This window comes from Mus musculus, chromosome 1 (genome assembly GCF_000001635.26).
Source record: "Mus musculus strain C57BL/6J chromosome 1, GRCm38.p6 C57BL/6J".
NCBI lineage: Eukaryota > Metazoa > Chordata > Mammalia > Rodentia > Muridae > Mus > Mus musculus.
Window position 1 is genome coordinate 62,146,069 of NC_000067.6, and position 16,909 is coordinate 62,162,977.

Sequence of the window (16,909 nt, forward strand, 5' to 3'; positions counted from 1 at the left end):
AGTTTACAGAACTCTTCAAAGTTCTTTATGTTTGAGTGTTTTGATTTGCCTCTAAGCTATGAGTACTTCTGTAGGTTGTGTTCATACAATCTTATAGTATTTCACTTGGTGCTTGGGAAATGAATTTGTTTCATCATCCAGAATTGTTCGTATCATTAAGGAAAGTGGCACATTATGTGACGTCAACTATTCCTCTTAGTACTGATTTCTAATGTCACAGCTACTGACACTGCCTGGATACAAGCCATATCTCTACTCATCCATCTCTCCTTGTCTACAAAACGGAAGTAGTAGGGTTGGGCATGAAGCTCTAAGTTCATCCTATCCCCAGAACCATGTAAGGTGAGAGTGGTAGCTCACACCTATAGTTCCAACACTTTTACATGAGAGATGGAGCCAGGAGGATCAGACACTCAGAATTATCCTCCGATACACAGTTGAGTTCAAGGCCAGCCTTCAGTACATGAAAATGTAGAAAGAAAGAAAGAAAGAAAGAAAGAGAGAGAGAGAGAGAGAGAGAGAGAGGAAGGAAGGAAGGAAGGAAGGAAGGAAGGAAGGAAGGAAGGAAGGAAGAAAGAAAGAAAGAAAGAAAGAAAGAAAGAAAGAAAGAAAGAAAGAAAGAAAGGGGAAAAAAGAAAAAGAAAAAAGAAAGACAAACAAAACACCTAAGATCCTACAAAACCCAGATCTCTCAGAGCATTATGTCAGTGTTCAAAAGTTTCATATTTTGGAGCAGTTTGGGTTTGGAAATTTTTAGATTGGATAGGATCACCTTGTATAGTTTCTAATATCATTATTTTCAAAAACTTGTTTGAATTTAGCATAAAAAGTAAATTTGCATTTCTGCATCAGTAATCTAGCAATAGAAAGTGCTGCCCTGGCCACCGCTCATTTGTCCATAGCGTTCTTTCATGAAGTCCGTGTACTAACGTGTCAGTGAGTTCTCATGGAACCAGCAACTTTCTTCTGAAAGGGTAACCACCCTTAATCAAGTGACCATGTAGACTCTCTTCAGTGTAATGCTTTTCAGCCATATGGCTGTAATCATTGTTCATTAGGAATTTTTCTTAATAGCTTGCATAATATAAAGCATTCATTCAAGAACATTTTGGGAGCACACTTTTTAAAAGCTGCTATGCTTGTTTTTATAGCTAGCCACAATAGATAGAATGTTTCTGTTTTATTTGAGTTTAATTTTTAATTTAAATTTTTAATACTATCTTTGGCAAATGTTTCCCACTATGCTGTATGAACACCTATCATAAGGTATACAATTGTTTGCTTTGGGTTATGTTATTCTATTTTATTTTCAGCTTCAGGAGAAAATCCATTCAGCTTTTCCTGGTTATAAGTAACTGAAAGAAATAACTGATAATTGAGAGAAGTATCATGAATGATTTCTTAAAATATATATTGATTATATATTTTTTCAAAACAGTCCTTTTTTGTGTGTGTCTCATTGTTGCCAATAGTAGGACAAGAAACTACTATTCAGAACAACTATCAACTAGACACAAAATCCACATCCAGTCTACTGCTCTGGCCTCTAAATCCACTGATCTGAGCATTGCTTATGCGTACCATTGTAGTCCTTGGTTTGTTTTTGTGCCCCAGAACCTGCACAGGGAAACATGTGATGACAGGTGTAGCTTGACTTTGCACTCACAGTATATATTCTGAGTTTGTAGACTGTGTTGTCAGAGGACCAGAATGCCTCCATGAATGGGTGGGGTCTGCAGAGTACCTCCTCATCTGGGCCTCAGTGTTGGCTGCATTGCTCCTTTTTTTATGATTTCTTTTTTTTAATTTTAATTAAGTATTTTCTTCATTTACATTTCCAATGCTACCCCAAAAGTCCCCCCATACCCACCCCTCTGCACTCCCACTTCTTGGCCCTGGTGTTCCCCTGTATTGAGGCATATAAAGTTTGCAAGATGGCCTAGCAAACACAGAAGTGGATGCTCACAGTAAGCTATTGGATGGATAACAGGGCCCCCAATGGAGGAGCTAGAGAAAGTTCCCAAGGAGCTAAAGGGGTCTGCAACCCTATAGGTGGAACAACAATATGAACTAACCAGTACCCACCCCCCACAGAGCTCGTGTCTCTAGCTGCATATGTATCAGAAGATGGCCTAGTCGGCCTTCAGTGGAAAGAGAGGCTGCATTGCTCCTGTGTGGTCACTGAGCCCTAACCACAGCCATCACGAGTGTGATCTCCATGTCTAGAAGTCAGCATTCCACAGCCCCCCTCTCCATCACCACCTCCAGCACCTTTCTGCTCCCAACCCCAATTCTATAGTATTTCCTGAGGCTGGGTTGAAAAAAGTCCTTGGTGAAGATGTCCAGTCTGGGGCTAACTACTCGTATCTTATTCTTATGTATCTATCCATTGACTGCCTCCCACAGACATGCTTATCTGATGGAGGTTGAGAGCAGCCTTTAATGAGAAGCTATTGGCAAGTGGTAGTTTCAGAGAAGAGAGACTCTATTTTTAGGGTGTGCCACTGGCACCAGTAAATAGGTCCACGTCTATGCACATATAGACAACAGTAATTAGACTTAGAGCATTATCAGAAAAGAATAGACATGAAGTGGGGAGAAGAAAAAGTTGATGAGGAAAGGGGTGGGCATGATCATTATTGCATTATATTAATGAATGATATCCTACAGAATAATATATTTAAAAAATACTCATATACTCAGAGAAGAAGATAAGTAAGGACAATCTTTATAGGCTGGAATGTTCAGCTCCTGGGGGCAGCTTACAGATTATACTCGTTTAGGTGGTAAAGGCAATTGGAAAGACAGAGTTACAAGAAGCAGCTTACAGTTGGTCGATGTGGTCAGCATCCTCTTGTGGAAGGAAGTCCTGACAGACCATAAAGCTTGGCAGAAGAGTAAGACTGTGGGCTCATTTCCTTACCGGTAGCACAGAAGCTAAGTAAATCTGTAGAGTCCGTGTCAAAATGACTTAACTCTGTTCCAGGGCATAGTCATCGCTTCAGGCTCTGTCATCTCTCAGCTAAGCTATTGCAATAACTTACCGCCTTTCCTCTCCAATGTGAACCTCTTGTAATTCTCTGATTGAGTCTGTGTATAAGGACTGAGTAAAATGTTCTCAGTGGCACCACTTAGCGTTTCTCTCAAAACCCTTTGAATTAGATAAGGGCTAGGTCTGAACACTGGCTTTTCACGGGGCTACCTGTGCATTATTGGACTAATTACTGAACATCTTTAAAATATTTCCTTCATATGGAAAATGACTTTTATGATCACATAGATTCTGGGAAGATTAATTAAGGTACATTACAGGCAGCTGACTTAGTACATCGTTAAATGAAAGGCTGAATAATTACTAATTGCTATTGCAAGTCTCCTAGTCAGTGTTACACATATTATATAGTTCACTGTAACTCTGTATTCTTCCAAACTGAATCAAAAGCATTTCTGGCACCCTGTACCAGTCTTGGAATATAAGAGGAACATAGCCGTTGAGTGAATGACTTACTGGATTAAAAAAATGCTCAGTGAATCATCAGCATAACTACAAACTTGAGAGCTGGTGAAAGGATTTTTCTCACTCATCTTTTTTTTTTTTTTATTTTTCCATTTTTTATTAGGTATTTCACTCGTTTACATTTGCAATGCTATACCAAAAGTCCCCCATAGCCACCCACCCCCTCTCCCCTACCCACCCACTTTTCTCACTCATCTTATAATGTGTGTGTCTTGTGACTAATCAGTCCTCTCATCTTGATCATAAAAGACAATGAAGTTGAGGGCTCCGTTTGGGTAGTTTTCCTGAGCACTTAGAGCACCACTTTAAATAGCAAGCAGTAAGTACAGAAGACCTTCCCTTCTCCCTGATTCCTTTGACATTTCTGACCTCGCCTTGTTGCTCAGCTCCTGTCTCCCAAGGTTACCTTTTCTAGACTTGCCTATTTTTTCATCATGTTTATCTTTGCTTCTTTGTCCATGACAGCCATCCAAAAGACAAGTAATTTCCAGAGTCCAGCTCAAAATGTGTTGACATTGCCCCGATGGTTTCATGCTTCAGTCAAAAATAAATGTTGAAGCCTATATCCCCTTGATGCAAGAAAGTTGCAACAATTCACTAATATGTCTAAAGTACCAGACTCTCCCTCATCTTTTCTCCTTTTAGTTGCCCCCACATATAACTGCCAGGTAATTCCTTCTTAATCACAGCAATTATCACAGGGCTCCTAGCTAGTACCAATACCTTGAGTGTCCACTTTCTGTAAAATCAAAAATGAATCTTTTAGTGAGACTTGGACTGAGTAGTTACACATGTGATTGGCAACTCTGGCTCTGCTACTCCACCTACCCTGGGTCCTTACCCAAGCTGCTACAGACATGAAATGGGTGGTAAGACCCACCCCTCAATACTTGTGTATGTATAAAGCTACCCACAGAGCAATAAAGTCATTACAGTCAGTACACACCTGCTAGAACTTTAAATATTAAACCCTCACCATCCTGACAAAACTCATAGGTTAGCAGTATCCATCTTTTTTGTTGTCTGCAACACACACACATATATCTTCAAGGATAGATTTTCTTGGAATGAAAGAGTGTATTCTAGGCCAATGGAACCAGCAAACAAGCAAGCATGGTATCCTGATATGAACAATGTAAACCAAACCAAAACTAATAATGAAAGATAAAGTTCATTGCATCGTGATCAAGGAAACAACTCACCAAAAGCCCATTGTGATTCTAAATATAAATGCACCAAACTGACAAGTACCCAGTTCCAGGATGTGGAGAAAGAGGAACACTCCTCCACTGCTGGTGGGATTGCAAGCTTGTACAACCACTCTGGAAATCAGTCTGGCAGTTCCTCAAAAAATTGGACATAGTACTACCGGAGGATCCTGCAATACCTCTCCTGGGCATATATCCAGAAGATGTCCCAACCGGTAAGAAGGACACATGCTCCACAGTGTTCATAGCAGCCTTATTTATAATAGCCAGAAGCTGGAAAGAACCCAGATGCCCCTCAACAGAGGAATGGATACAGAAAATGTGGTACATTTACACAATGGATTACTACTCAGCTATTAAAAAGAATGAATTTATGAAATTCCTAGGCAAATGGATGGACCTGGAGGGCATCATCCTGAGTGAGATAACTCAATCACAAAAGAACTCACATGATATGTACTCACTGATAAGTGTTTATTAGCCCAGAAACTTTGAATACCCAAGATATAAGGTACAATTTTCAAACACATGAAACTCAAGAAGAGTGAAGACCGAAGTGTGGATACTTTGCCCCTTCTTAGAATTGGGAACAAAACACCCATGGAAGGAGTTACAGAGACCAAGTTTGGAGCCGAGACGAAAGGATGGACCACCTAGAGACTGCCATACCCAGGGATCCCTCCCATAATCAGCCTCCAAATGCTGACACCATTGCATACACTAGCAAGATTTTGCTGAACGGACCCTGATATAGCTTTCTCTTGTGAGACTATGCCGGGGCCTAGCAAACACAGAAGTGGATGCTCACAGTCACCTATTGGATGGATCACAGGGCCCACAATGGAGGAGCTAGAGAAAGTAATCAAGGAGCTAAAGGGATCTGCAACCCTATAGGTAGAACAACAATATGAACTAACCAGTACCCCCCAGAGCTCGTGTCTCTAGCTGCATATGTATCAAAAGATGGCCTTGTCGGCCATCAGTGGAAAGAGAGGCCCGTTGGTCGTGCAAACTATATGCCTCAGTACAGGGGAACGCCAGGGCCAAGAAGTGGGAGTGGGTGTGGGGGACTTTTGGGATAGCATTGGAAATGTAAATGAAATAAATACCTAATTAAAAAAAGATTTAGTTATATATAAAAACACAAGTTTAATAATCACTGAAATAGTATTATGCATTGAATTTATTATGTTTTACAAGAAAGGTTTTGAGTAGACTTAAAGAAAAATTTATAAAATAGAAAAAAGAAAATAATTCCATGGACGCCAGGATCTATAAAACCCATTTATGAGCTGAAACTTTTAAGTCTTCCCTAGACTAAACACTAATATTTTATAGCTTCTCTATTAACTGTGGGTAATGTCCTGTGGTATAGGCACACTTGATGCATTTGCAGAAGACAGTTGTGACAGTGGGCACAACTTAGAATTATAAAGAGGAAGACAATCATCTCTTAGTGGTTAAGAAAGAGTTAAGTCTCAGTTTCTAAAATGTTCAAGTCAGTATCATTGGAGTTGGTCTTAAATTTAATTTTAAATCCATTCTATGAAAATTACTGTCTGGTCATTGAAATCTACACAAGTTTCTGTACCCAGCAAGTGTTTTTCTTTCAGGATTTACAATGCACGTTAGTGTCTCCAAGATAGATCTAGGTTTATACCCTTACCCAACATTCATAAAGAGACAAGTCCGTATGCTCTGTGTCATAGTGCTCATGTTTGTTTGGTGTGTGATTTTATTGCAGATCTCTTCTATAGCCTGCTTGACTGAACAAGTTGAATGTATCAGTAATATCTGAGAGAAGATTATTTGAAACTTATTATCGGTTTTGAAATTGAATCATCTCCCTGAAATGCTAGAAACTGTCTTGCCTTTATTTTCTTGTATTTTATTTTAAAATCTTTGTTCTTACTGATAATATGCTTGCAAGGAAAACATGTTAACAGTAAACCTAATCTACTGACTAGCATATATATATATATATATATATATATATTATATATATATATTATATATATATATGAATATGATTGCTGATAATTTAAAAAATGTTTCACGCAGGGTGAATTCATCAGACACTTTGTTTCCTTAATGCTGCTCTCAACTTTCCAGCCAGGACCCAGATCTTTACCGTTTTCAGTTTGGAGCAGAAGAGTAACTGAGATAGCCATGGCTCTTTATCTGACATCTTGTTGGCGTGAATGTTAAACAATAGGAACATGTTTACAATCATGTTATAATAGGAACATGTTTCCATGAAGGTGGTGCTTGCTTCAAGTTCATCATTTCCTCTGGCAATTTGTCTCTCTCTTTGGGATTAAAGGAGCCAATAATTGTTCACGGATATTATTTTCATCTTTACAAATACTTGTTAGCTCCACTGCGTATGACTCGGAGGCTTCCAGTGCATTTGTGCATTTCAGTCATACACACTCCTATTAGTGCTTCTCGCTCATCCCTTCCTTAATCTGCGCTAGGTTAGGCAGGTCAGACTTTCTATTTCTTTCTATAATACATTTTCTCTGGTTTTTGCAACCTCCCTTTCTGTCTTAAAGGTAGAAATAAATAAATAAACCAGAAGGTGAAAACTTGGAATTGTTCCATTGAGTCCAACTGATGCAAGCTTTGATTTATATTGCTTTGAACATGCCCGACTGTGTTACTAACTTTGCCTTCCCTGACATTATAAACTGCAATCCCTGTGCATTTTCTAATAAATATTTTTATTCCATGTTTTCCCTTTTCTGGAGAGAAAACCCTAACTTCAAGCCTAAGCATAGCTGGAGTTATTTCTGTGTGTTTATGGTCTGTACAGTCATTTTCAAGAAAGTCTCATTGGGGAGAGATTTCGTTCTGTGAACCTCGTTTTTATCTCTGTTGATTTCTGCAGATTAAGTGTGAAGTTGGTTTAGCAGTGAGTTCTTTTCTAACTTTTGGTTTTCAAGAAAGATTCAAATTGGGAGCCTTTTAATGTGCTTCTTTTGTGGATCTTTTGCACACACCAGCAAGCCCTATACTCCTGTGCCTTCAATCATAATTACAGCTAATTGATAAAGTCAGCAAGGGCATTGTGATGGCTTAATGTACTTCATCTGGTTTTTACCTGAGACTTACTGTGCTCCTGTTTTGCTCTGCCCAGTGATATGACGAGAGCTGTGGAGATTTCTGGGGAAGGAGACCCCCTGGGGATCCACGTGGTGCCCTTCTTTTCATCCCTGAGTGGCCGGTAAGGACTCTTCCCTGTTTCAGACACTCATGTCAGTGAAAACCTGATGAATGCCTTTTCCAGGACAATTAAGTGGAAATCTGCACATTCAGATGGACTCCTTAAGGAATACTTTGGTTTAGAAACAAACGAAAATCATTTATTTCTAGGATGCAGGGGAAAAGAAAAGGAAAAAAAATCATCCCAATTTCCCCACTCACAATTAATTATGAAGTACTTTTTTGGAGCATCCTTGAGAGTGACGAATGGTAAACGGCTTCTTGGCAAAGATTTTAACATATTGTGAAACAAATGTCATAACTGAGTGTGTTTTAGCATTATAAAATAGTCTTCAATGAATGGAGATAGTAATTCCAAATTCGTCATATGTATATATGTGTGTGTGTGTGTGTGTGTATGTGTGTGTGTGTTTGAATAAGTATTTACATTCTAGTAGCTTATCGGCCACACACACAGTGATTAAGTTATAGAAAAAAAATGTATCTTTTTTCAAGATACAATCCAGGCTACTGAAGACTATTCATTTCAACCTCTTAGAATCTTAAAGACATTTGTTGATAAATCCATACTGGCAAATGCTAATTTAGATTGTGTTAGTATTTGTGTCTTGAAATCCACATCTGACTGGATATAAAATCTGTTTCACTGCTGAAAATGAAAATCTGTGTGGCACAGAGCTGGTGTAATGAGGCTAATGACCTTATTGAAGTTCTATAGGTGCAGAACCTTCAAGAAGATGCTGTCTATAGCACTCCCTGGGTCCTAACAAGGGTTTCCAGAACCCCTGAGGAAAATTGGCTTTTCACTAACAGAGCAGGATTATAACCAATAGCCTAAGTCCATTTTCTTAAGTGATCATTGAAAAGTCAGAGCATTTTATTTTAGTCCAATAGTTCAAGGACCAGAAAAGCCTGTTGATTTTTTTTTGCCCTCATAGGCCCTCAAAGCTGTGATCTCTGACTTGTTCTCATTCCATTGCTCTTTCTAGAACCACAATTTCCCCAAAGGTTATATAGTATTAATTTACTGGCTCTGGATATTTACTCAATCCAGTTGGCCGTATCAAAGGACAAGCAGCCTCAGTCATGATATTTGGGTTGGCACCGACTTTCGCAGGTAGCCATCTGCTACCTGTAATTGCAAAGACATCACCTTATTTTTCTCTCATATAACATCTGATGCCAAGCTCCTGATGGAATGAATGGTCTCTAAAAAGAAATGAACCGAAAAGCCAGTGGTTCTTATTGTCTGGTTTCCTGTGTGTGTTAATAAGCGTGTTTATATATGTTATGGGTTACGGCGAAGGACAGAGCAGGGTTGTTTTTGACAGACAAGGTGAGTATTTATTCAGTTCCCGTGAGAAATCCTAATGGCTTTTGGCAGAAGTGTGCTGATAGAGCTTTGTGAAATACTAGAGTGGTTAAATTACCAGGCCCTTTGGTTTAATGAACCTGGAATAGAACATAGGATCTTTGCAATTCCCCAAAATAAAAAGGAAAAAAAAAATCCACAGTGATGGTCACCATCCTTCATTTTCAATAGCTGAGAAAAGATGCTGGTCCTCTAGATGGGAAATCGCCCTCTCTCACTGCGAAGAAGGGGAGCAGACCAGACTGTATTGATTTCCCTTATTTTTCTATGGGGTTCTTATTCCTAGGACACGTGTGGAGGAGGGGTGGGAAGAGAATTGGCCTTGGCCTCAAAGGAATTAATCCCAGTGTTCTCTTCACAGAACCTCCAGCTAGTCCCCTAAACTCACTCACCTGTAGTGACAATCTACTTTCCATCAAGGTTATAGGGATTAGATGACATTAAAAATATGATACCTCCTTGTAAAATCCACAACCCATGAATGCATAAATTGTCAGTATGATGACTATTTTGGATAAAAAAAAAACCAGCTTGATTCATAAATGAAGTTTCATTATAAGTTCATTATAAGTCAACTGTACAATAACTTGAAGAAGTAGTTCTATTAGATATTTTTAGTATCTACTACTGTTATAGAAAGGAAATTTAATTAAAACATACATTAAAAATCATATGGAAGTGGAGACATGAGCCAGTAAAAGTTAAGAAGTAATGAGTCCAGGCTGAAACAGCACTCCTAACTCAAGCCATGTGTCTTGACAGAGCTGCCTATAGAGCATGTCAGACAAGTGTCTGCCTTCATGCTGCCATCTGGTCTCACTGTGTGAGCACGGGGGCCTGCTTAGGTCATAGTGGTATGCTTAGCTCTTAATTTCCTTCCATTTATTAGTTTGTCTCATTATTTTAAATTAGAATGTATATTTAATTCTTTATTAAGACTACTGTAATTGGTTTTGCTTCCAGTGTTTTTTGTTTTTCATTACAAAAGAAAGAAAGATTGCCACACCTGTTACTGAAAGAGACACTTACTCTGGCTACTGTATCAGCTGAAGTCCATAGGAATTCATTAGAAAAAAAAAAATCCACAGTGATGAGGAGGGGATTCTGGATACAGCTTGTGTGGAGGGCCATTGCTCTCCCATTGTTGTTGTTGTTGTTTTGGGATTTTTCGGGTTTGCTTTTGTTTTTTAAGGAAAGAAAATAAGCACAAAACACTAAATCCTTGCAAAAAAAAGACAAACAAAAAATGTTACTTTTACTTTATAATAGCAATTAAATTTTAAAAATTAAAAATAGATTTTTTTTTTACTAAAAATAATACACTTCTATTTCATAACAAAGATAGCTAAATAGCTAAAGGCGAAAGAGATTCAGAATGTGAGGAGAGGAGAATTTTAGTGATTAGTGGTGAGACAGCAAGACGGTGAGACCTCAGGATTAGTGGGAGCACAGAGCTGCACAAGGACTGGATACTAGAGTCTTAAGTGATGGCTCCATGAACAAGAAACAGTTGTTGCTCCTCTTATCCTGCTGAGAAACTGAATTTTTAGCATCTTTTAACACTGCCAATGAACTGGCTACTCTTATCCTATGAAACTACAGTATTAATTGTTAGGTCCGATAAGTTTTATCTCAAATAAGGCGGCTCTCGCCACCAGTAAGTAAAAGATCAGGGTTTATAAGCTTGCCCACAGTGGTAGAGATGACATCATACTGTGGGGAATTTACTCCTTCCAGATAATAGGGAGGGCCGGGCTGGATGGGTTTGTTGCTGGGGACCAAACTAATGAAATCAGTCAGTTTTACATTTTACCAAAATTACCTCTGACACACAGGTTTTACAGTTGGGCTTATTCTGTCAATAAATTTTTCATGGAAAGTTAGGTTATTTAGATCGGTGAAGTTCACATAGCATGCTCCAGCTGTAATATGCTGGCTAAATTGCAACCCAGTGGCCCGAAAGAATTAATTCATCTCCCAAAATGTGAAATTAAATCCTAGGGAGTAACATTACATGACTGATGATGTACTGAATTAAATTAAAGGAAGACTTGAATGCTTGTTAAAAAAATATCACTTACATAAACTGGTTTATAACCACACGTGAGCCTCCTAATGGATCATGTTATGGGACAGCCACCGTAACAAAACTCTAAACTGTAAACCATCAGAGAGCAGTTTAATTTAGGAGAAAGCACAATTTTGATCTAATCCCCCCTTTTTCATATCAGAGAGTTTCACTTTAGCACTGTGCTAAGAAAGGAAGGTCCTGTGGTGTGTTTGGTTAATTTAGTGACGTTCCATTTTAGTGACGTTCCAGAATGCTGGGATAGAACCTGAGACCCTACCCACTCTTGCCCAGATGACCTGAAGCCCTTCCTTACAGTCGCTGCTGTGGCTACCACTAGCTCAGCAGCAGCATACTGTTTAGTTAATGTTTCTGAAGGAGGAATCTGTGTGCCATTGTAGAGCACCCTGCCCATTGATACCCGGAGGTGGTCTGCGCTCATTAATGAACTGAGGCCGGAGGCAGAGGCTCAATTTTGTGGCCACTCCATAGGAGAACCACTTTCTTTACAGGGTGCCCTTTTTGCATGGCTGACCTTATTATTCACACATAAAATGTGCTCATATTTTATTTAGATTTGAAATTTAACACAAAGGGACTATGTAATATAGCACACAAGGCTTTCTTCAAAAGATAGTGACTGAATAGAATAATTAAGGGGCCAGGGAACATGGAGGCAGGAGTTTCTCCACATCCAGCAGATACCTACAGCAGCCAATTGGTCTGTCTCAGTGTGACACCCGGTGAGGCCTATGTCATGCCACAAAGATAAAGGACTTCACCAAAGTGAGCAATGACTAAAGTATGTAGAGGCATCATTTCTCGTGGTAGATTTAGTTTTGTCTTTATGAGAATATTAAAGCTTGCATATAGAAACACATAAACACACGTGCATACCAGAATCTGTGTCCACAAGATTCTCAGTCACAGCAGGTCCCACCAACTGTGGACTGAATACATCAACGAACTCTTCTATCTCTACTGACTATATACAGGTGTTTGTATGTTATTATCCCCTAAATATTATATTAGCTATTCAAATAGCAATTGCATTACACTGGATTTTGTGGGTGATCTAGAGATAACTAAAACATACAGAAGGATGCACATAGCATAACATTTTTCATAAAGGATTTGAACATCCACAGTGTTTAGTCCCCAAAGGGGAATCCTGGACACCTCCATGGATATAGAAGAATTGTATAGGAAATATAACAATTGTTTGATGTCTCCTTTAGATTTTCTTTCATTTCAGTCGCCTCTCCCTTCTAACACTGAACAAGTTTCAAAGCTCTGAGAGGCTCTGGGAACCTGTCTGCATCTTAGGTCTGCGGCAGTACTTGCCTGCCCAATCAGATTAGACTCATTGATGACACTTTTACTCTGTGCTATTTACGTCAGTGTGTTCCTCCAAACTTACATCATTTGCCCATCCTGAGGATGGAGAAAACACCTGGCAGAGCCTTGATTCAGAGGCACAGGGATGTTCCTTATGGATAATAGGGTCCAAGTTGAAATGTTCATTTACTTTTTAAAATGCAAAGTGCTAGAACATATAATAAGATTGTTTAACAGTCCTCTCCCATTGCCAGCCCCAAGTTTCTATGTTGCCGCTCAGCCAGGCTTCCCTACAATTAACTCTGATGCCACTAGCCAGCTTTTTGTCTTGGGTGGTATATTCTTTATTGAGCTGTACTGATCTTTTCTAAGATCAAGGAAAACAAAGAAATGGCTTGGTATTTATGATATGGATATTTGTCTTCAGGTAGGTGTAAGGGAGTGGGGCTGAGTGTCTGGTGTGTGAATGTCTAGTGTGTGATTGTGTGTGAATTTGAAAGATGAACCATTTGGCTGAATATAAATATACTCTGTTTAATAAACAGAAACCAATACATATTTCTGAATAGCTGCAAGCAGAGCAATAATGAGTATATTGGTACTCAGATGTTTTATTTCAACCTAAATGTTTCGCTTAGGATCCTAGGACTCTTCATCCGAGGCATTGAAGAAAACAGCAGGTGCAAGCAGGAGGGACTATTTCAGGAGAATGAGTGCATTGTAAAAATCAACAATGTGGAACTCCTGGACAAAACTTTTGCTCAGTAAGCATTTTTTCATTGTTTTATTGACTTTGTTGATCTCTTGAATATGTATAATCATTGCTGAACTCATTATGATCTAAATCATAGGTAGAATGTCAAGCCAAGTCCCATTATGGAACCTGTGACCATCCATTTCTGAATGCATTTGATGTTTTAACATATTCAGAGGTGGCCAACACATGTGCCTGATGAGCCATGGAATGCAGCAAGCCTTCCTGCCTGGGTGTCTTTCTGGGAATCCATGAACGGGGTGGGGGTGGGGGGGTTGTTTCTCTTAGGCTACGGGTCAGTTAGACTGGCATTTACTGGCTCTTTTCACAGACAATTAATTCAGCTTATTAATTAACATCCTTGATGTCAGTCTCCCTTAAACTGTAAAACCTGTGGTGGTGCCTACAAGTACTCAGCAAATAATAGAAACAAATTATAGAAGTTAAAATTAAAATAGTCTACCTCAAGAAATCATTTTTCTGAATGTGGAAAATATGGGGAATACCTGTAGAACAGGAGTTGGAATAGGTAGAATGCACCGGGCATCTAGATATGCATACATACATACACACACACATACACCCATATAGATAGATAGATAGATAGATAGATAGATAGATAGATAGATATAGATATAGATATAGATATAGATATAGATATAGATATAGATATAGATATAGATATAGATATAGATATAGATATATAGATAGATATAGATATATTGATATACATTGATGTTTGGCAGGGTTTCTAAGTAAGTTAGGGAGCTAAGTAGAGGTAATCTTCACTAGCAATCAACAGCCTATCTTGCTTCTGAGCCAAACTGTTCATAACACAGCATTTCTCAGGCCACTACTTTTCAATAGTGGGGGCTGATGGTTGCCAGAAGGAGGCAGGAGTCACTGCTGCTGCTTAGGGGTAGAATGAAATGGCATCTTTCTAAAGCAATCAATCCATTCAGCTATTGTTGACAGAAGTATGATAATTAATAATAATAATGTTATTTGCATATTTTGCTATCCTGTTTTGCAAAGGCTAAGAAGTTTGATGATCCCTGTTTTATAAAAGTAGAAACAGATTCATAAAACATAAGCATTGAGTCAATACCAACTTGGAGTCAAATAAAAATAACCGATCAATAACCTGATTTAAAAATGAGAAGAATTAAAGTTTGCTTTTAATATGCGCTTCAGTACTTCTGGTTAGATTGACATATTTAAAGACACTTGAAAGGTGAGAGTTGTCTGCTTAGTTCTTTAGTTGCTCTGAGGTTCCACTTGAACTTGTTAAATGCAAGTGAACTATATTTACTTTATGTAGGAGTTAAAAAAAATAAATGAGAGGATTGTACAGTCACCATGCATGTGTAGCCAGTGTGGCAGCACCGGATGGGCAGGAAGTGAATAAGTGATAACTAGTTAGCAGACTCATACCATAGGGATAATCCCCATGCCTCCTATACTTATGACACCAGGCTGCTCTGCTTACCCCATACCTGGGAACCTTAGAAAGTGCTATGTCAAAGCACAGTATGATTCTGTTTCTTCACTCGTCCAAGGGCCCAAGATGTCTTCCGCCAGGCAATGAAATCTCCCAGTGTGATTCTCCATGTGCTTCTGCCTCAAAACCGTGAACAATATGAAAAATCAGTCATTGGACCACTCAACATTTTTGGCAACAATGATGGGGCTTCGAGAACAAAGGCAGCACCTCCTGCCCGTGGGAAACCAGGTCTGAAGGCAGTACATCTAACAAGAGCGAGCAGCCCTGAAGGAGAAGAGCCAGCCTCCCCGCAGCAAAGCAAGAGTCCCCGGGTTCCAAGACTAGGAAGAAAACCTTCCTCTCCCTCACTCTCTCCTCTCATGGGGTTTGGCAGCAAGAAAAATGCAAAAAAAATTAAGATTGACCTAAAGAAAGGTAATTATTAAATTATGCTTAATAGTGTTCTATTATTGTACCATGTAAAACTGGTTAAAAGAAATGCATTAAGGTTAATTTACTTAATTCTCTTTTTATTTAATTGTATCAAAGAATAGATTTGAGTGTATACTTGGATAACTTACATTCTTAAAACTGTACTACTTTCTTCATCTTTTCTCCTGCAAAGTTGAGAGGATTTGAGACAAGAAGACAGTGAAGAGCATGAGGAATAGAGAGAGTTGGTGCAGACTTAAAAAGCCGAGCAGCGTTGTGTGGCCGATCAGCACTGAGTAGGCATGAGAGGTTAATTGTCCTCATTTTGAGCCTAAGTCTGATTTTTTTAAAAGCATCTGTTAGGCCAGTTCAGGAATATGGCCTCTGGATCTTTTAAATGGTTTTATATCAGTGCAAGGATTACTCTTCAGAAAGACAACACATTATTAATTTCAGATTCAACATTTCATTTCTTTAAGATAGCCCTAATTTCAAAACTGCATACAACCTTTCTAAGTCTTCTTCTATTTTTTTTTTTTTGTCCATGTCAAGCTGAAAGCAGTTATCCCAGGCCACGTGTGTACATGCATATGGCTGCAGCATTATGCGCATGCATCCGGGTACTGTTGTTCCAGTTTATTCTGACTTCTGCCTGATTTTCCTTCATCTCATTGTAACTTTCTGAAGTCCTGTGGTTTTTAAGCCAATTCAAAGACTCTAACAGGGTTCCCCCACCACACACACCCCCCACTGAATTTAATGGCCACCATAAAACTTTTTAAAATTATTTGTGAATTTCAGAAACAAATAACCTGTATCTTTTATTAGAATGTATAAAATATTCTGGGAAGATTTCTCCAATCAAATTGTATTCATTTACAAAAGTCTTTTCCTGGGAATAAAGCAAATTAAGAAGACACAGAGTTTTATATAGCTGTCTGTAAATGCATTACAAATAAGCCATGTCCACATGCATTATTATGAAGCAATAACACAGCTAGCATATGAGTTCAGTCCTTTGCCTATAGAGAGATGAATCAGGCACAGAGTCGTGAGAAGATGTCCTGAGGGAGCCGAGCAGCCGGGTGCGTTGCCTCTGCCTAAATGTGAAGCTATAACAGACATTCCTTAATAGATAGACGGTTGTAGGAAGGAAGAAAGAAAAATTACAGTTTTAGCTGAGGTTTTCAGTCAGGGAAATTTGCATCCTAGAAATATCATTGTTTGAAATTAGAATTTTAAGTAGATGAGGATATTTGATAATGGCAGGGTCTGGATTGAAGGAGAAACATAGCAAAGTTTGAACTATTTAGGAAAGAGGGAGAGGCACAGAGACACAGATGGATGGGAGGAGATAGGACAAATGAACCAAACAGATGCTAGCTCCATTCTATACGGAGATGATAATAACAGTGACTCACAGATCTGATGAGATAACAAGAGGAGAATCTGACCCAATACACCTGAGCATTAGGTGTGTTTGTGTGCGAGGACAGTGGTGTGAATTCTGGG

The 16,909-nt window shown here is 38.9% G+C and overlaps 1 protein-coding gene across 4 annotated transcripts in view; it reads left to right on the plus strand.

Moving 5' to 3' along the window:
- Pard3b (par-3 family cell polarity regulator beta) overlaps positions 1-16,909 on the plus strand; it is a 1,003,618-nt gene that overhangs the window by 507,402 nt on the left and 479,307 nt on the right. For all 4 annotated transcript variants that reach the window (XM_011238602.3, XM_006496298.3, NM_001081050.2 and 1 more), the window contains 3 exons: positions 7,865-7,951; positions 13,367-13,492; positions 15,042-15,400. In XM_011238602.3, coding sequence (XP_011236904.1) covers positions 7,865-7,951; positions 13,367-13,492; positions 15,042-15,400 — 572 coding nt within the window. The remainder of the gene's footprint in view (positions 1-7,864; positions 7,952-13,366; positions 13,493-15,041; positions 15,401-16,909) is intronic.